General features: G+C 31.9%; 1 protein-coding gene across 1 annotated transcript; it reads right to left on the reverse strand.

Moving 5' to 3' along the window:
• Positions 1-1,592: 1,592 nt before the first annotated feature.
• Positions 1,593-21,699, reverse strand: LOC126740534 (flap endonuclease GEN). Its single transcript, XM_050446608.1, is given in 11 exon segments — positions 1,593-4,901; positions 10,184-10,346; positions 12,774-12,905; positions 12,907-12,989; positions 13,042-13,154; positions 13,211-13,349; positions 13,402-13,480; positions 13,482-13,574; positions 13,632-13,744; positions 21,142-21,293; positions 21,347-21,699. Coding segments are annotated over 11 exon segments (2,331 nt in total). The 5' UTR covers positions 21,505-21,699; the 3' UTR covers positions 1,593-3,795.
• Between the last annotated feature and the right edge of the window lie 163 nt (positions 21,700-21,862).

Consider the following 21,862-nt stretch of genomic DNA (forward strand, 5'->3'; position numbering starts at 1 on the left):
GTTTTCATCCTGCCTACAACGTCCACTGCTCCCTTTGTAAGGTTATAAAATGTAATAACCGAAGGCTTATGTTCGTCACCAGATTCGACATCAATTTCGTCGGTATCGTGGAATGTGGATAACATAAGAACATTTTTGCTAGGCCTTGGTATGTAAGATGTAAGCATGCATTGATTGGGGTCTTTCCCATATGCAAACACACTACTTTTAGGTTTACGAATTTTTGTATTTAGAAATAAGTTAGGGATTTCCCTTTTGTTTTTCCTTAGCGTTCCTACTAAGGTTAGTCTGTGATTTTGATATAGATCATTCGCTAGCAGTACCGAAGTAAAGTAATTGTCAACGGTTACATTCCTACCACTTCCACTGCAATGCGTAAAAAGACGTTTTACGACACTTGCTGCATCATTAGGTAATTGAAACTAGCCATTGAGTTGCTTTCCAGCGTATATCTCCAAATTGTGGGTATAAAATGTTCTTGCATCGGCTGTTGCATATATTTTGATACCATACTTTGCTGGTTTATTGGCAATATATTGTCTGAAACGGCAACGTCCCCTAAACGCCTCTAGCATTTCGTCTATGGTAATGTATTCCCCAAGGGAATAGAACTGAACACATTTAATTTTAACAACTGATCTTAGTCCGCTAGAGTTTTACGTTTAGGGCAATATTAAAAATGAAGTCTACGTTAACCTACGTTAAGTCCTTAAAAAATAAGTTGCCAATTTCCAACACACCTCGTTTTCATTCAAATCTTTTCATTTCTTAACATGCTTATAACATGAAGACTGATTAATATGTCAAATATAAATCAGTCCAATAATAAATAATCCAATAATCCTAAATATCCAGAAGGCCTCATTAACATCTCGATTTTAATTTTTTTTTCTTTTTAAAATATAATTTTTCTTCAATTCACAAAAACCCATTATAGCAAAAGCCACACACGTTCCATATTAAAATTAACTCATGTTAACTCAATTTGTTATTTCCGTTTATGTTCAATTGTTTTTCGGAAATTAGTAGGTATTTTAATTTTTTTATTTATACTCGATTAAAAACTCGCCGCTGTGATGATCGATGATCGCCGAATGGTCAATCAATATATTCAATAAGGCGTCGTTTGACTTTCGACCAAGCATGAATATCTACGGTCTTTTTTTAAATATCAATCCAAAAGCTATTCATATTTATTCATTTAGTATCAAGAATATCTATAAAGATTCTATTTATAGTTTCTCAAGAAAATTTATTCACTGGACTCAAGAATCTTTTGGAAGGTCCATGAAACTCCATTGACAAAGTGATTGTCAAATCCATTGGATTGAAATTATTATCCATAGGATTTCCATTATTAATCCATGGACATTTCGACTTAGTTTGGACTAATAGTGGACATCCATTGGAGGATGTGTGCTGTCTGGAAACAGATGTGCGGATGTTCCAGGGGCATTCAGCAAATAATCCGTATAGGCAAATAGAATAATTCACTCAATATTAATCTCCACATGTTCAAATGCCTTCTCATGCATTTGATGACTCAGCTTAGGAAGGTTTTTGTTAGTATTAAAAGAAATAAAACAGTAATATAATGCATTAAAAATGTATACTTATCATTAAACAATATGTATAAAGAAGTCGAATGTAAAAAACATACAAAAATACAAATCATTCTTTAAATAGAAAGATCAAAGGCTTATGGTAAAGGGGAGGAATTTTGCCTATTTAGGTATATATGTTAAAGGCTAGAACACGATCAAGTCCAAATTATCGTTTTATTCTAGATTTATCCGGTTAATACTAGTATTTTCCAATGTTTCTTGGATAAAACTGCACGGTGCAATATTTAGGCAGTTCAGTTCCAGATAGCGCAAGAAAATGATTGACTTAGAAGTATCTTCGCATTTTAAGAGGCGATTTAATGAAATGCTTCTTGAATTCATGTCATATAAAGACATATATACATCTTGTATAAATTCTATGCAGTCTAGTGAGTTTTTGGAGTCTGTAAAAGTGGCGAAGGAAGCGAAATGTAAATCGGCTTTACAGTATCGTCGATTGATAAGATTTGACGTTTGTGTAATTGGTGGAGTTGGAAGACTTATTGCTCCTGTTGCGGAGAGTCAAACAAATATAAGGGATTTTGTCAAATCCGAAGATATTTTTGATATTCTACATGAGACTCACATGGCTCTCGGACTTGGCGAAAAGCACCCTATGTTAAAAAAGTTAATAGAAAGTATAAAAATATAATTTTTATTTCGCAGGAAATAATCATGAAATACCTCAAATATACCTGTGTGTGGCATGTCAAAAGAAACAGAAATCTATTAAAAAAGGTCTTGTTGTCAAGCCCATGATTTTTTCAGAAATGATTGAAATGAATGGTTTTGTGAAAAGGTCTTGATATTCTACCAAGACCCCTTGACAAAATTCGTCCAAATTAGGCCTTTACAGTGAAAGACGACTGAAGAAGATGCAAAAAATTTACTAGATATTTTTTGTACATTTGGAGCACCGTCCATTTTACAGTCAAATAACGGTAAGTAGAGTCATTTCTATACGGGTAGTTTGGTAATTAATAATTACTGTTCTATTTATCTAATATACTTTCAACATTGCGATATTGCCACTTATACAAAAGAATATTAGTCATTTTGATTTTGGTCACTTTCCTTTTTTACTATATTTCGTATAAGATGTATAAGGGTGAGGTCTTTTACTATAGTAAGCAAATTTAAAAAAAACCTTTATGTATCGTTCTGGATAAATTCATCACTGCTCATCAGTCACGGTAAATGTTATTTTCTTTAATTAGGTCGGGAATTTGCTAAGGGCATTATTGAATAGTTGTGCTTCATGTGGGACGGGCTGAAAATTGTTCATGGTAAGCCTAGACACAGTCAATCTCAAGGAAGTGTGGAGTGAGCGAATCAGGACGTCCAAAATATGCTTGTGATTTGGTGGAGTGACCAAAAAAGTACTAAGTTTCGTTCAAATAATTAAAAATCAGGCATATCATGAAAGAATTACCGTATAGGGCTGTGTTCGAATCTGAAATTAAAGTTCAACTTAAGTCTTCCTCGCTACCTCAAGACGTTAATATTGTAATACATAATATTAAATATATATGATTATCAAAATTTATTTGGGAAAATTAAATATATTTTTAAGTCGAATTGAGTCAAATATTTTAGCTTAAAATATTTTTATCTTCCCAGCCTACCAGTGAGAGAGGGTATTAAAATTATGAAAAAAAATTTTTTTTGAGAAATTCACGCGAGGACAGGTATTATATATAGTATTTTTGTACCTACATTTGAATTGTACCGCTTTATCCAACGGTCACTGGATAGATCTAGGATATCCGGATAAGACACGAAGTCATTAAACTTATTCGCGTTTTACCCAGCTAAGTTGTTGTGGCTAAAACTAGGTTTATTCAATTTCGGGTTCTAACCGTAACATATATAAAGAACAAATATTTTATGCATAAAACTTATGCACATCAAAAGTAAATTATGAAATTGTCGTTGTCTACATCCAATGTAATATTTTTACTTACATTAACAATATACAAATAATGTGAATATTTTTATTATTTGGACAACTTACTTAAATCATGCTGCCACAATAATGATAAGTTTATATTATATTGTATTTAAATACTTCTATTATAGTCAGCTCCTATTTTATTTTTACTACAAAAAATCTTTTAGTTTTATCCTATCCATTTACTCAAAGACTTGCCCACTTTACCATAAACCGCTTGTCTCAGTCACAAAAATCACGTTAATCAACTTTAGGATTAAGTCTTTCATGTAAAGGCACATACTCGTAATCACAGTAACTTTCATGAGACCGGTTACTAAGACCGTCGTCCTCATCGGTAGGGTGTTCACTTACTAACATTAGGTTCTCCAACTCGCCCTCACCCTCCTCGTCGCTACTTACATAAATAAAATCGTTCACGGTACTTTCAAAAACGTCGTTCTCCTGATGCTCCGCTATGAAAAAACTGGAACTCAAACTATCCGGTTCCATTGCAGCAAAATCGACGGGGCATCCTCTAGAGAGGATATTATCCACGAGAACGGTCACGTTCGTGTCGTCTTCGTCTCCAAAGGAAGAAATATTCGGATCAAAGGACGCGTTATTGTAATCCGAAGTTGGTTCTGTCGAGGTGGAAGGTTGGAGGGCTTGCTCGTTGCTCCATAAATCGTATTTTCTTGCACGTTTATTGTCAATGGGATAATTTACGCCGGCTGCCTGATCTAGTAGCCCATCATCGCTTGTCTCAGTCAAATTCCTTCTGGTTTGTTGCATTTCTTTTAATTGGGTGGCGTACGAGTTTATAACCGCTTGTTTCAAAAAATTATCTTGACATTTCCGCCTTGTTCCTTGGGATACTTGAGGGGGGTTTTCTTGTACCGCTTTTTTTACTAAATTATCGCTATACGCCAAATAATCCCTTAAATCGTCTGGGTGCTGTATTCCTTGCACCTCCTCTAACTGAGACCAATCTCTCTGAGGATTTTTTTTATGTTTTTTCTTGTCGGGTTCGAACGAGAACTGAATTCGCTTTTTAGCACCTAATTCATTACTGGGGTCGACATTTGATACGGGTTCCGTTATCGAAATATTACCCAACTGGGCTGTAACTGCATCAACTGCTTTAGCACTTATTTTTCTCCTTCTCCTCGGCTTTTTGGGTTTAATTTTCGATTTTTTATAGTCGTCCACCAGTTCCGGAAAAGCGGCTTCAACCAAGGGTTGCGGCTCTACTGTGGACCACAGTTTTTCCCGATCGACGTTTTTTCTTTTATATTGTTCGTCCGAGATGATTCCCTTGAAAAATCCGTCGGGATCCGACCAACTTATTTCGTAACTCGGCACACCTAAGGAATAACTCTTATTAATACAAAATAGAAAGAGGCATTTTCAAAACCTAATACTAGCTACGTTTATAATGCGTGTACCAAATATTTAATACTTGGATCATATATGACATCTTCCCAAACAGAATAGATTACATTTATTTTTTTTATACCTTAGGACCTGTTTTAAAGTACCAAAATGACAGGTTTGACATTTTATTGCATCTTAGCTTACCAGGTTTTTATTTTGTACACAAAAATAAAGAAAAGAGGAAAGAGAAGGACAAGTTTAAGCCTTGAAAAAGATATTTAATTTATTAGTTTATTTTTTTTTTATTTTGAAACAACAATAACATTTTCAAAGATTTAGAGGTCTTTATCTCCTATAATTCTTCCTCTAAACTGATAAATTCCCTTCAACTGACATTTTGATCCTAGAGATAATCCTGCGCTAATTTAACCCTCAACATCAATCCTTGTAAACAGAGCTGTACTAAATAAATATAATCATTTGATCCATAGATCTAATAAATCCCTGGGTTGTAAACGAAGCCATTCAGGCAGTTTAAAAAAAAATGATTCATTAAATATGAAAGCCCATACACATGAGACACGTAAAAAAAGTTAACTGGCTGCTTACCAAAAGTTAAAACTACATTAGGACAACGTTATTACATGTGTATAAGCCCAAAAGTGAATGCTTCACTTCCTCCAGATTTCCTAACAATAAATCCAATTTATTTATTAAAGGCAAAACTTAAAAAATGGATATTTAAACAATTTTATAGATAATTTATTAATTTCTTTCAAAGAATGAGAACCCCGGATATTACTCGACGATGACTTAAAATAATATTCTTATGTAAATCTTATGTACTTATTCTTATGTAATTATGTAAATCTTACGTAATTCCAACCCAACCCAACCCAACCCAATTTAGACATATTATACATGTGGTACCTCTTACCTTAAATTTCATTAAGTATAAGTAGTTATTAGCAGGTTAGAATGAAGAGAAAGAAGAATAAAATGCCAGTAATCAATCTATCAGTTTTTACCACGATAGATTCTTATAATTGTAACTAGTTTCAATATTTTTGAATGTATTATGATTAGTTTTTATAAATACATATATATCTGTCTATCGATTGTGAATATTTTAGCTGTAGGTACTTTCTTTTCTTTTTTTTTATTGTATCTTTTATTAATTTCTCTCTTTTTTTAATTTATATTTTTTTATTTTTTAGATTATGTTAAATCTTTTATGAACAAGGTTAACCTTTTGTGGGGTTTTGTTTGAATAAACTTATTGTTATTATGATTATTATTATGGTGACTGGGAAAATTCCAAGAGGGTAAGAAATATGTTTACACAAGTGAATTTTTTGAGCAGAAGTAATAATAGTCAACATCTTTGGAAAACTCTTAATATGAAAGTTTCTAATAAAGATATTTATAGTATTCCAGAGAGATCCAGCAACTTCGGAGTTCTGACAAAAATAATCTCTTAATAAAATCCGTTCAGCAAATATGTCCCAGGATTGATCTAGATAGGGTAACATTTTATAGAAATTCAATTTTTTAAAGTGCATTTGAGGTGAGTTTAGCTCATGATTCCGAAGTCAAACGCATCGAGGTCATATCAAGTTGAATTAAAAATGCTTAAGTTTTGTTGTCCAAGTAGCATTCACATTGTAAGTTATATCGATGGTGTAGCACGCAAATGTGGTAAGTCCATTTTTCTGTCAAATTTGAAAACTACAGGCTACTGTATCAAATGTGTTAAGTGCACTTAACACATTTGCGTGTAAATAGATGATGCTCTGAATCTCCAAATGCCGTACTTACCCCGTTTCTAACCTCAAAATTGTTTGTTGTTTTGTTTTGGCAGAGTAAAAGTACGACATTTGATTTTATCAGTTTTATCCTGCGAGTGTATTAAAAACTAGTATGTCATCAAGGGCAAAAAAAAATTGTTAATTTAGCATTAATTGCTAATAATAATAGCCAAGGTGGTAAGTATTTTTTACTTAATCGTCGCTTTTACTTTTTAAGAAGTGCCTTTGTATGCTAATATATTTAGTTATTTTTTTTGTATACTATTATTTGGTATTTTGTTAGGAAGAGAAGCAAGTACATCGATAAATATCTTATCTGGTATTTTAATATCACCACCTGTGGATAATATAGTCGTTCCAGCAACCAAGAACATTGACAAAATAAACTTTCAACCTGCAACGAATGATTTAGACTTAGCAAAAGAGGATTTTCCTCTTCCTGATACAAATCCGTTATTAAATCTTAGCCAAAATCTACCAGGAACGTCAAATGCTTTTAAAGGTTGGCACATAATACTTCAATCATCTTCTTTATTAAGTTTAAGGAATACAAGTTTTATACTCGCATAATAATGTATGTTTTTTGTTTTAGGAAAAACACGAATATTATCGACTTCATCAGATGAATACGTTGATTTTTCAGAAGGTTCATTTTTATATGAAAATGATGACATAGATCATGAAAGTGACCCGTTTCAAGATACTTCAAGTTATGAACCTTCTGAGGGGGGATGAACATTCGGATATTGATGAAGAACACTTTTCGCCAAAACAAAGAAAACAGGTTGTGAAAACAAAAAGTGTTATTAACATCCAACGACGTTTTACCGACTAATTCTGATTTACCGAAAAAACGAAAAAAATGCCGTAAGGCCAATAGAAAGCTTTGGAAATTTTCAATAAATAAGAATTTAAGACTAAGCGGTAAAACTTACGTCAATCGTGGTGGTACAGAGATTGCCGTGAAAAAACCGATGATAGAAGAAGAGATACCATTCCACCCAACAATACGTCCGAAGAAATAAAACAGCTTGTTAAAAATCATATCGATAGTTTTCCCAGGATTGAGTCCCATGATTGTAGGCGTGATTCTACAAAACACTATCTTTCTTCGGAATTGAACATTTCAATAATGTATAGAATGTACTTAAATTATTGCATGGAAAAAGATCAGAAACCAGTTTCCCGGTTTGTTTATCAAAAAATTTTCCATGAATATGAACCTACACTGGCATTTTACCTTCCAAAGAAAGACCAGTGTTTTCAATGCAATGCTTATAATAGTGCAAAGGATAAAGCAGACTTACAAGAAGATCATGATACGCGAAAAGGAAGCCTTGGACATGAAAGCTGCAGATAAAAAAAAGGCAATACAAGAAAAAGGTAAACCATTTAGGGCCATTACACTTGACTTGCAAGCTATTCTTTCTGTTCCACATGCCGGAGACAACCAAATTTTCTACAAACACAAACTCAATGTTTACAACTTTACCATTTTTGATGGATCTAATTCTGATGGCCATTGTTTCATTTGGGATGAGACTCATGGAAATAAGGGAAGCGCAGAGATAGAAACTTGCCTTCTTAAATACCTTTTTAATTTACCGAAATCAGTAACTCATGTAGCATCATTTTCCGATACTGCTGGCGGCCAAAATCGTAACAAAAGACCTTAAAATAATTGATAAAATTTATGGAGTCTGGGCATTCCTACCTTGAGGCTGATTCGATGCACGCCACTATAGAAAGGGCATAGAAACACAAAAAAGTCTATTCAACCCGTGAATGGGCTCTTTTAATTTCAATGGCAAGGATTAAGCCTCGTCCATACAATATCAATATTTTAGAGATTAATGACTTTTTTGATCTACAACAATTGGTGTCCGATATTGTTGCAAATACCACACATAACACCAATAATGAAAAAGTCAACTGGCTGCATGTAAAATGGTTTCGGTTCCAGAAGGAAAAACCATCTACCATATTCTATAAATATGCCCTTTCCGACGAAAAATTTCTAAAAATTGATATAACTCAAAAAGGCAAGCCTAGAAAAAAGAAAACCTGGAAATGTGTAGAATTAAGATCAAAATATAGTTCTAGACTTCCAGTGTCTCAAAAAAAGGAATCTGATTTAATTTCTCTATTAAAACGTAAAATAATACCGGATGATTATGTTTCTTTTATAAATGGAATTCCGCAGGTAATTCTGCTAAACTAATTGAAACAAAATCTGATGACCAATCTTAAGTTATATTACTAATCTTAAGTCATTTTTAGTTAAACAATAATTATGTACTTAGCTAGTAAGTAATAAAGTAATAAAAACTTTTATTTTAGAATTAGTGAAGTAACTGGTAGTTACTTCATACCTCTTACCCTTAATGTAGCACAACAAATGTGTTAAGTGCAGGCAGTCAATTCTAATTAAATTTTTTCAAGCCTAATTATAAATTTAAACAAAAAAAAAGTTGAATGTTTTAATTAAAAACACCATAATTTTACTTAAAAACGTAAAAACAAAATATGTGCTAATTAAGAATCTAATACCACGAATAGTCAAACTTTAAAAATGAAGTTCCTGCAAATTAACATTTTTGTACTTACCACATTTGCGTGCTACACCATCGATATATTCAATAGAATTATTAATGAATGTAAATTTCCTAGGTAATGGAAATCCGCCACGAATTTACCATAAGCAAAAGTAAGTCTTAAAAGTTACTCAGCCTAAAATTTACTCAGATTTGAGCCCAATTAGTTTGTTAAGTGTTATTTTCAGAAAGTAATTTATCCACAAATCATCGGTTTTTTTGCAAAAAAAAAACTTTTTTGCCGACGTCAATCTGGTTTTAGCAAAGAATTAAGTACAAGTACAACATTCCTGAGCATTTTGGATTATATTGTAAATTGTATGGATAAAGGAAAACAGTCTGCTTTAATGTTGCTTGACTATAGTAAGACGTTTGATATGTTGGATCCAAAACTTATGTGTGCAGCCTGTTTTTATCGATCGAAAGTTTTTAAAAACATTCTGCCTACAATAAGCGAAATTCCTCAATCTTGTGACCAATTTTGTCCAGTCCCATCTTTGTAAAATAAACAAAATTTCCAACTAAAAACTAAATCAGACACATCAATAAGTTTTAATTAATTTACTGATTCTTTTTTAGTAGTAGCAAGGATTATCTAACATGTAATATAATTACTAAAATGTCCAATGAAAAAGTGCCGATAAATTTAAAAAAGTATATCAAAAAGCTAATTTATTTATTACGAAATAAAGCTATGAAACAATTGTAACACCAAATTTACATTGCAAAAAATACAGAACGTGTCGTGCTGTTTAATTGTTTATTTGTTGAAGTTGAATTTATATTTAATTTTAGAAATAGTTTTTTTCTCGATCCTATTTATTTATTTATTTTTAGTGCTTAAAGTGCAAATCCTTTGCCGTGACTTACCTCTTGGACATCGCTCCTTTTTAATCCTCTTAGGTACCAAATAGCCTTTGAAGTTTCCAAGTTGAAAAAAATTGGGATGTTTCAATTGCCATCTAGTTAAAAGTGGGACGATCTTTCCTACTGAGTAAACTTCGTCCCAATTCAAATGCCGTTTGGTGAATTTCTGCAAATTAAGAATTTCAAGTAGGAAAAAACAACTAAAAGCAATCATTTAGGTTTAAAGATTAATTTTTGGTTTATTATATTGATTTTATTTATATTTTTTAATATAGTAATAAATAATTTCGTACATTTTCCAGACAGTCAAAATGATTGTTTTTTAACTTCATAGAATGTAGACAAGATTTTCCAGGTTTTTGGATGGATAATACTTTATCGTCTAAGAGTGATCTTTCTTTCTGTTTTTAAGTGACTAGAATAAACAAAATCTTTCCAGGAAATTAAAATGATTTTTCCACGTTTTTGCCAGATTCTTTATCGCCTAGGAGTAACCTTTCTTTCTAATTTTAAGTGCCTAGAATAGACAAAATTCTCTGAGAAATAAAAGGATCATTAAATAATTCTGTCCATTTTCCAGGCATTTTTTTTGGTACTTTTTTTTATCGTGCATATCGACTTATTTAATTACCAATTAATATCTTTATATCATGTTTGCATTTAAGTTACTATTTTTTATCCATTCAGCAATTCTGCAATGAATCTTTATGTAAATCAGTTTTTTATGCTTATCAATAGCAGTTTTCGGGAAAATAGATTCGAAATAGTTGGTTGGAATAAATATTGATTTATCAGCCATTTACACTCATTGAAAATGTAGTTATTTAAGCAGAATAAAGGCGAAATTAATTCAAAATGGAAAGGACACTTAATTATTTTTGATTTTTTTAGATTTAGTTGGTTATGGAGCCAAATAAAACTTCCAAGTCTTAAAAATTTCTTTATGCCAACGTTTTGATCTTAGGCCTTCTTCTGGGCAACAGAATACGACAAGTCTGGAGAAAGAAACTAATACATTGTAAGTAACTAAGAACCTTATTTAAAACAGGAAAAATACCCTAATTTCACATATAAAACTCAGAAACTATAATAAGTACAAAAATACTAACAAACTGTGCAAAGTACAGATGTTTAGGAGTGATTTTCAACATGTTGCTAAATTCGTTGATATCATAGAGCACAAAGCTTACAACAAGCCGTTTTAGTTTATTCCTAGATATTTTGACGTTATTTATTTGTTTTAACGTGGCAGATAGTTGATTAAACAAGTTTACTCCTCTATAAAAAAAGAGTCTTAAGTTAAAAAAGGAAAATAAGTAGAAATGGAAAATTAATTTAAATGAAAAACATGGAATACATATAAAAAATTATTAAATTTTTCGAATCAGTTCTCAAGCCTGACATAACATTAAAAAAATTATGCCACAGATCTGAAACTAAAAAGATATTCCTGGAATAACACACTGGATTCAGTTTCAAGTTATTTTCACTGCCTGGAATACGCCAAAAATTACGTCGATATACATAGGAAGTAGATATTAGCTTGGAACTCCTGGAAAACACCAACGTTACATCAACTGTGTGGGTTGAAACTTAATAAAATAGTTGTATGGTTAAAAAACACTCAAATGACGTCGTTAATTTCATATTAAATTTAAAGCCACTGCAAATGCCCGGAAAAATAAAAAAAAATATTTTAAGGTCTAAAAATTGCATTAAATGTAAAAAAATCCGAAAGAAATTGGAAACTTGCAAGAATCTTAAGCCTGAATTTAAATTTCAGAAGCCACCAAAAAACAATGGATCAAGATAAACAGGTAAAGCAGAATCTTGATTTATACAATATGAATTATTCTGGGCAATAAAGTTCTTGCCAATAAGTTCCTTAAAAGCAGGCCTGAAAATATTGATTAATAAATAATGCCTTAAATTAATACTTTATCACTTTGTGACTATAAACGTTGTCGTGACATTTCACGACAAAATGAAAGTAATCAAAATACAGCAGTTTAGTGGTTCAGTCTAAGTGGAAAAAAGCAATATCACTTTAAATACTTGGAAGAACATATACCAGGGATTTAACTCTCTGAAAATATGATTATGAAATAACTGAAATTAATTTAAAAGCCGATTCAAATGCCTGGAGTAAATTGGTGAATGGCTTTTAATGTCTAGAAGATACCAGAAATTACCTCATAGCAATCCAGAAAAAATAAAGAATTTGAATTTAAATGCCATAAATATATTTAAAAAAAAAACATGAATAAAATTTATGACGATGCAAAAGGATGAAGATGTATGCTGTAAAAATGTAAAAAAAATTAATTTTAAGGAGATTTGGAATTGTAATGTAACTTATATAGCCAAGGGTAAAGGACATATCGACTTACCTTTATAATATTAGAAAACGCCAGTTTAAGATGTTTAACTATAAATTTGATAAAATTCCCAATGGAATTTACTGTATTTTTTACCTTTTTTTCCAAAACAATCTACACAATAACGAAAAATTAAACTCAAAAGTTGCAATTTAATGCAACATAACCCCGTTTTGTGGTACACCGTTACAAACAGAAAATATCCATATACTTACAACAAACCCCACTAAATTCGGCTGCTTCCATTTCAAATCCAAGTGCTTAATCTCCTCTTTTCTCTTCAGAAATTCATCTATAATTGACTGATCTGGAAAATTCGGATCTTGAATAGCCCTACTGCGTATAAAAAATTTCATTTTTCATGGCCGCACGTGTCATTTTATGCACAGCGTTTTCAGTGCAGCCTTGTTTAGTTTTACACGCCACACACCCTAAATAATATATTTCTGAAAATCCGCCTTGTATAAAATTACCAACAGTTACCGTTTCTTGAATGTATATTCGTTTTCCCTTCATGTCCGCATGTGATGCAAATATTTTGATTGTTTAGTTTTTCCTCGTAATGGTTGAATTTTGCAGCGTCAGTCCTCCATAATCTAAGAATAAATATAGGAATTTTATAGGGAACAATGATAAGCCATAATACCTTTACCTTAACCTACTGAAAACTTGGATATCAGGTAATGTATCGAAAAACTTTAATACAGACTCTTTGCCAATACCATTGACACCAGGTGAGTAGTCACAGCCCAGAAGTAAAGCCATGGCAACGATTTTATTACGACCAAAATCTGCAAAAATCAACCATTATTGCACACCCTCTATTATATTGCTTACTGTTACTTGTAAGTAATCCTTTCAATCCATCACAAATTGTTCTAATGTCATAAACGTCCACAGACCCACCACTGGCAGATTGGTGGGTCCCCTTGTGTGGAAATCGAGAAATTCCTGTAAACCTTTTTGGCCCCATAAGCGAAACAATCGGAGTCTTGGCTGATGCATCCGTCAACTAACTTTAACAGTATAATTATTATTAAAAATATGCAAGAATTATAATATGAATAATTTACCCCGTCTTCGTTTAAGGCAGCACACAGGCTTTCGGCCTCCCCTTTTGCTTTTAAACAGGCAAGACCCATATGTCTGAGCAGATCTTCACAATGGTTAAGGAACAAATTGGAATCTGGAATAATTTATTTAATTATTGTTTGTTTAAATTCTCTGGGTGATTTTATATAAAAGAACTTTATTTGCAGCGCATAATGAGATTTTAGGTCCACTAGAGTTAAGGAAAGTTAGGTCTAGTAGATCACAAAATGATATATTGCCGTTTCTGTGAATAATATTTTTTTTTCAGAAAAATACTTTTTCACCAGCCAGTTTTTAAATAAAGGCGGTATCAAAATGAAATGAATGAAATTTCTATTGATAATAAATATACACTAAATGCATTGAGGCTTTTACTTCAAAGGTACTAATCTTTAATTAAAGCATATGACATTCTTAGTAGTAAACATATGATTTCAAAGATCTAATCAGGTAGATGATTCTGGACAAGAATTGATACCTGTTCTTCCCATGTGACCAATTAATATGGAGATTGTAGTGCATAATTCCTTGCAAAGACATTTTTTTTTAAAACAAATCAAATCAATATATGATTTATTGTCATAAAGGTACATTTGTTGACAAAGCTGTAAAAAAGAAAAACATATACACAAACATGTAAAAAGGTTATTTAGCATGCTACGGTCCATCATCCTAAAGGCATTCTGCTTCCATGAATATGGTTTACCTATACCGGTAAAACCAACAACATCCCCCATTCTTCAGAAATACTCCTCCAAGACTCTGAACCAAAACATACAAAGCTAATGTAATGTCAAGAGTATCAATATGTATAACACAAACAGATATTATTTACTCTCAAAATATACAATTTTATTAAATGTAAAACTGTAAAAAAAAAAATTTATCACAGAAATAAATTAGGCGAAATGATATGGTGTAAAAAATATAAAGAATATATCTAAAGTCCTGCAAGAAAAAGGTAAAAATGACTAAAATCTATCCGACAAAAATTCAGTTATTTCATAATAGCCCGTTGCAACTAAGAGTTTTTTAACACGTTTTCTAAAAAGTTTCCAGCTACCTATACCTTTCAAATCTGCAGAAAGATGATTAAAGAGTTTTTTACCATCAAATATAAAAGTTCTTTTGATCAGTGAACTTGTAGGCATAGGCAAGAGCACATCACTAGCTCGTCGACTGCTATATTCATGTCTATTAGTTGTGTTCACATTTCTAAATTTCTTATGAACGAGGCAAACAGATTCCAATATAAATAGGGCAGGAAGCGTTAGGATTTTATGAGTGATAAATAGCTGTTTGCAAGACTCTCTCATACTCACATTACACAGACATCGGATCGCTTTTTTTTGCAAAACAAAAACACTATTAAATAAGTAATGTGTGCATGCACCCCAGAAACACAAACCATACCTTAAATGGGACTCAATTAAAGAAAAATAAACATTTCTCGCCATATCAAAATCAACCTCTCCTGCGACCACTTTAAGAGCATAACAATTTGCTGATATTTTTCTACACAATTGCGTGATATGGCCTTAAAAATTTAGTTTATTATCAATAAATAAACCTAAAAATGTATTTTCGTCTAAGTTGTTTAGAATGTGATTCTCCAAAAACACATTATTTAAATTGCATTTAAAATTCATAACAGTAGTTTTTGAAATATTTAAACACAGTTTGTTGGAATCACACCATTTCCTGATTTCAACAATATCTCTGTTAACTGTGTTATTTAGATTCATCGCACTCGTGTCATGCCATAAAATTTTTAAATCATCCGCACACTGAATGAATTTACCTGTGATCCTAAGATTGGCCATGTCATTAATATAAATGAGGAATAGAAGTGGCCCAAGAACTGAACCCTGAGGAACACCATGAGTCACAAGCTGCTCCCTTGAAAGGGCACCATCCACAGAAACACTCTGCATTCTAGTATGCAAATAAGACCCAAACCACTGAAGAGCCAGACCTCTGAATCCATACCGCTCAAGCTTCCACAGCAGTATTTCGTGACTAACACAATCAAATGCTTTGGTCAAGTCACAAAACACTGCTGCAACAATATCACCACTGTTCAAGCTCAAAAATAAGGACTCAAAGAATGACATAAGTCGCTTTTTAACCAATTTCTCGATGATTTTTGAGAGGGTGGAAAGCAATGCTATTGGTCTGTAAGAAGAGGGTGATTCTGAAGCTCCCCACTTAAACAAAGGCATGATTCTGGCTACTTTAAGACAATTGAGAAATTGGCCATTATTGAAAGAATGATTAATTGCAGATACAAGTACCTCCAGTGCCGAATCAGGTAAATTGAAAAATAACCGTACATTAAGTTCGTCATAGCCAGACGTATTTTTCTTCTTTATCTCCTTTAGAGTAGACTTAAGCTCAACTAGATCAGTTGGCAAAAAGAAGAAAGAATATGGTCCAGCCCTATACTCAAAAAACTGTTTATAGTTGGAAAAACCCTGAATTTCACTTGCTATGTTACTACCTATGGTACAGTAAAAGTTATTCAGCCTATCAGGTTCAATATTTACCTTTACAATATTGCCCCGTTTACCTCTTAATTCATTTACTATCTTCCAAGCCTCCCCCTGAACATTATTTGAATTACCTAAACGACTTTTAAAGTATCTTTGCTTTGCAGTTTTAATTGTTGGTCTGTACAGTACTCTATATTTGTTAAAATAGTTAATAAAAGCAATGTTATTTATATAAAATTTCCGAATATAGTGGAGTGATCTAAGATTTCTAGCAGACACCTTAAGACCCTTGGTAATCCAATTTTTTTTTGTTTTCGTTTTTAAGGTTTTTATCGGAAAACATTTATGTTGTTATTAATGATTCTAAAGGGCTTGCAGTAGACAAAACGCGCTGCCAATCCTCTGATCTACCCAGTTGCAAGAAGCTACTATAGGTTTTTTTGCTATAAATTCTGCCCCTTCTCTTTCCCCTCATTTGACTCTTGTGACCTATGCAAAAATCACATGCAATAGCCTCATGGTCAGAGAGCCCTGAATTTATAACATTACAATTAAAATCATTTGCATCTATGTTGGTGCACACATAGTCAATTTGAGTGGTAGAGTTAGAAGTTATTCTAGTTGGATTATTAACTACAACATTTAAACTATAAGACCTTAAAAAGTAATTGGTTTGTAAAATTATTAGACAGATTTGACCAGTCAATATTAAAATCTCCGCACAAAATTACTTTCGAAAAAACATTTAAACCAGACAATAACACTTCTAGTCTAAATAAAAAGTCACCTACAGCGGCAGCAGGAGCTTTATATAAACATATAGCATACAGATCAATAGGGCTACTATATATTTTAATGTTATCCAACGTATCCTGAATCAGCTCAACAAGATTGTCTGTGAGATTATAAAAAACTAATAAATCACAATTAAAAAATTTTGGAAATAGAATGAAGATATACAGCGATAGTTTATCAAAGGGTAAAAGATTTCTTAAAATTAAAATAACTTTGGCTTCTTTATGGACAGAGGGAAAAACTGATGGCTTATACACAAATTTTGTATCGACGTCATGACAGTTAATAATATAACTTAATTGATCTTAAATCTGACCGAAATAAATTATGACATTTCGACGAAATCACCTGGAATACTAAATGGAAGAAGTTTAATTCACAAGAGTTGCTTTATTGATTATGACATGTGCCTATCTTTGAATCACATTTCAATTGCTAAAACCTAAAAAGTGGTGAAGACCGATTATTTGAGATTATTCTTAAAAACTATTGAAGAGAAAATTAAGAGGATTAATTACTCTGATAATTTATACAACTGTTTAATTAAATTAATGCAAAAATATCAACATCCTTCATCCAATAGGTCCAAGAGGCCAGCAATAAAAAGATAATCGATAATCTGTTCTTTATAGAAGGATTTCAGTGAGGTAAATACTACCATTTTGAAATATTTAGCAGATTTAGATGTCTAACTAATCTGTCAGACATCAATGCGTTATAATTGCAACATTAAACTAACTTTCTGATTCGATTTTTTTTACAGATTCACAAATACAGATTCCTATTAAGAATAATATATATTACTTTAAATAATGAACAAAAAATAACTGAAGAAAAGGAGAAGTTTTGACAAACATTCACACACTGACCCTCCTATCTTTTTTCCTGAACTTACATCAAAGAACATACATGGACATATCAAAGGCCAAAAGTATCCAAAGAACTTCTAGGTTTATTGCTAGGCAGCTTAGTGTTGAGGTTATTTCTACATCATTTCAACTGACCTTTAATCTTGACCTTTTTTAACACAACTATCAAAAAATATGTAGTTTAATGATGTCATATAGTTGAGCTTTACCACATGATATCAATATATGTCTAGGTATTATAATGTTTATACTCATGTTGTACCGTGCTGGATTGACAACATAGTCACACAAGAAGTTATTTTATTGCATTTTTAATTATACTGTTACTTCTTTTATCCCCTGTTTGGCTTTTGTAGCTGTTTTGCTTTATTGTAAATATAAATAAATAAAATAATAAATTTGTTTTTTTTTTAATAAACTTTATTACTGAACTTAAAACAGTTTACAAAACTGATAACAAGTCCTTCATTAGGAATATTTCAACATTTAAATTAAATAGTCAGTTAAGTATACATGATAATATAAGCTTAGATAAACTATAAAAAAAAATTAACACTTTCAATATTTATCCCTTTAACCCACAAATCAACCCCAAAACAAAAAATACCAAAACTATATAAATTTTCTCCAATATAAAACTTTAGTTTCAACAAAATAGGTCATTCAGACACAGCATTTAATTCCGCCAAATGTTTTTTTAATTTTTTTATAAACACAATAAATGGTGGAAGTTCGTTATAGCACCTTATTCTTATTGACTGGCTAATTACACCGTTTCTCCGCTTGTCAGTCCTTGATCTTGTTAGATAAACACATTGTCTTGCCCTCGTTAAATAATTGTGAGTCACTACTCTTATTTAAAGTTACCTTAGTTTTAAGATCATTATTTATAATTTTTTTTAATAACTTACATCGCTCCAAACTTATTATCTGTTCAACTTTTAAAAATTGGTATGTTTTATATAATTGAGCAGTAGGAAACAACCTAGGTAAATTATAAATGTATTTTATAGCCCGATTTTGTAGTCTTTGAAGCTACTTTACCAGTGTTTTCGTTGTTGATCCCCAAATAGTACCCATGTATTGCAGATGTGATTTAAACAACGCATTATACACCGCTCTTTTCATTTCATCAGACAAATAACTCGCACATCTTTTTATAGCACCCCAAGCACTGGACAGTTTCTTCTGTACATGAAAGACGTGATTTTTGTAATTTATTTCTTCATCAATATACAGTCCAAGGAATTTGTAGCAGTCAACTTTTTTAATTAGATTATTGTTTATTTTAATGTCTGTTTCACTTATTTTTTTATTTTTATTCCTAAACACCATATATACAGTTTTGTTTACATTTATTTTTAAATTATTTCTTAATAACCATCTGGCTAGATACACATTTGTTTCCTTGAGACACTCACCGACAAACAGCAAAACGGTATCATCAGCAAAAATTATGTATCTACAGTTAAGGGTGGCTTTTGACAGACTGTGCACGTAAATAGGGTAGAGCAGTGGACCTAGGACAGATCCCTGTGGTACACCCATGATAGTCTCTTTGGTTTTACTTTCTTTGTTGTTCAGACTTGTATACTGTTTACATTTCACCAGATAAGATTCTATTAAATTATAAGCAATGCCTCTAAAGCCCATTGACAGTTTCTTGAGCAGTATCTTAATATTAACCGTGTCAAAAGCTTTTTGAAGATCAATGAACACTGCTAACACATGACATTTCTCATCCAGAGATTTCTGGAATCCGTATTGTTGTGGATCAAATTTAAAAGTTTTTTCTACAAATTTTATTATCCTTCTTTTGATTAGTTTCTCGGCGATTTTAGATAGTGTTAAAATAAGAGCTATAGGCCTTTTATTTGTTGGTTCATATTGATTTCCTGCTTTATGAATGGGTATGATTTTTGTTACCTTTAAACACTCTGCATAACATCCATTACTAAGCATCTCATTCAACAAGCGAACAAGGATAGATATTACCAAGGTTTTTACATTCATTATATCAGAGGTTGTAATTTCATCACTTCCAGGAGATGCATTTTTTTTTTAGTTCATTTATAATTTCATTGATTTCTTCATCTGTAGATGGTGTTAAAAAGATTTGTCTTGACTCCCCTCCTCAAATATAGGGTCCATTTTTTAAAATTTAGCAAAAAATTGAAGTGAGGAATCCTATGATAATGCTTGACCAAGGCGTTAATAGTGTTGCAATGTCAGCCACAAAGAAACTTGGATTTATAATTAGAAACTGTCAGAGCTTTACTAAATATGGCTGCATTGTGTGGAATCCCCTGATCCAGAAGTAAGTAACCTATGGTCATACTCCCTTGAACTGTATATTGAACTGTGCTGCATATATTCAACTCTGCCTTTATGGACATTATAGTTAGGGAACAACACAAATTAATACAACAACAGAACAACACAATATAAGATAATGAGACTTTTAAATTCTTTTATTGACCTGATTTTGAAACTAAGAATTTTCAAGGAAGATCTAACAACTTTATCAATATGTTTGGTAAATGTGAGTTTGTTCACAATTATGACCCCCAGATCTCTTGTAGAGTTAACATGTTCTAGGGGCTTACACCAGTGTGCTAAAGCATTTCTTTACAATACTCATTAATTTCTATGATGAGAAATTAATAAATTATAAGTCTTCTGCAAATAGAGGACTCTAAAACATGACAGTCCTAGTGATATCATTGACAAATATAGAAGGGATTATTGGGCTTAAGAATGCTCCTTTGAAGGCAACCACTCAGTATTAAACAATTTATCCAACACAGAGTTGATTTAAGTAATTCAACAAAACTTTGGATAGGAGACAAAGAGTTGTATGAATGATAAGACCATTGTCCAACCTATCGAAGGCCTTTGAAAAATCTGTATAAACAATTTTCCTCTGTGTTCCATAGCTTTGAGAGACAGGGTCCATTCAATATTTTACATTATTCCTATGTATTAACATAATTTTAGCAATTTTCCAAACCTCTGGATAAGTAGAGGTTCTTATAGCAAGATCAAATATGAAAGCAGGGTTTTAACTTCGTTTTCAGTTAAAGGTTTTATTAATATGTTAAGGGAGCAGGAATCTGAGCCAAGATGTGTAGAAATTTTAATTCATATATTTTTGTTGGAATTTTTTCTTTTTTTATGTTTTGGTTAGGTTTAGTTCTCTTGGTTAATGTTAAGGGAATACCGTATTGGCTTTTACAGGTTGATGAAATAGTTCCTTTATAACTAACTTGATCTCTTACATATCATCATGTTAAGGTTTGTATGAATAAATGAATGATTTTCTTACCCAGTTCTACCTTTTTTGATTCGAGTCCTAGTCTTTGGTTTTGATTGTTTTGCATTACGGGTTGCGATAGTGTCATATTTTAACATTGGTGCTTCTCCCTCTAACACAAATACTGGCAACACATCCAGCAGTAATAAACAACAGGTACGAAAGTATAAATTCCTGTAAAAGTCAGTTTAGGTTGGAGTAAGTGCTAGGTGAGAGCTGAAACTTACCTCAGGTACAGGCTCGGTTGTCCTTGGTATTCTCTTATAGTTTGAGCCTCGCATATCCAACCAGATAAGTCAATAGCTACAGTTTTGCCTTGAAGTTCGTATAATGGTCTTTTATCACAGAAAGGATTAAAAATGGTCCATAAGTCTTTAATCCCCATTTTGATTCGCTTAGGTTAGCAAATGGTGATTTGTTAGCTTCTAGATTCTTCCAAGGAAGAATGTTGTTTTAAGCGTTTTTTCTTAAATTTTACCTGAAGGTATGCATTGAATGATTGAACATGAAATTTCATGTTCCTGTGAAATTATTTGGTATTCTTTATTTTGTTATTGTTCCAAAGTATGTTTTAAAAAAAGTCGCGCCTTTTTTTGCTGTCAACATTTGTCATGTCGCTACATTACACTATTAGGTGCATTGTCCAGTAGCAACATGAAGCGATACACATTATGTAGTATATTACTACAAACGCAATTTATTTATATTTTTTTACGAATTTATAGTCAAAGAATTTGCTATGG

The sequence above is a fragment of the Anthonomus grandis genome, chromosome 9, assembly GCF_022605725.1.
Source record: "Anthonomus grandis grandis chromosome 9, icAntGran1.3, whole genome shotgun sequence".
NCBI lineage: Eukaryota > Metazoa > Arthropoda > Insecta > Coleoptera > Curculionidae > Anthonomus > Anthonomus grandis.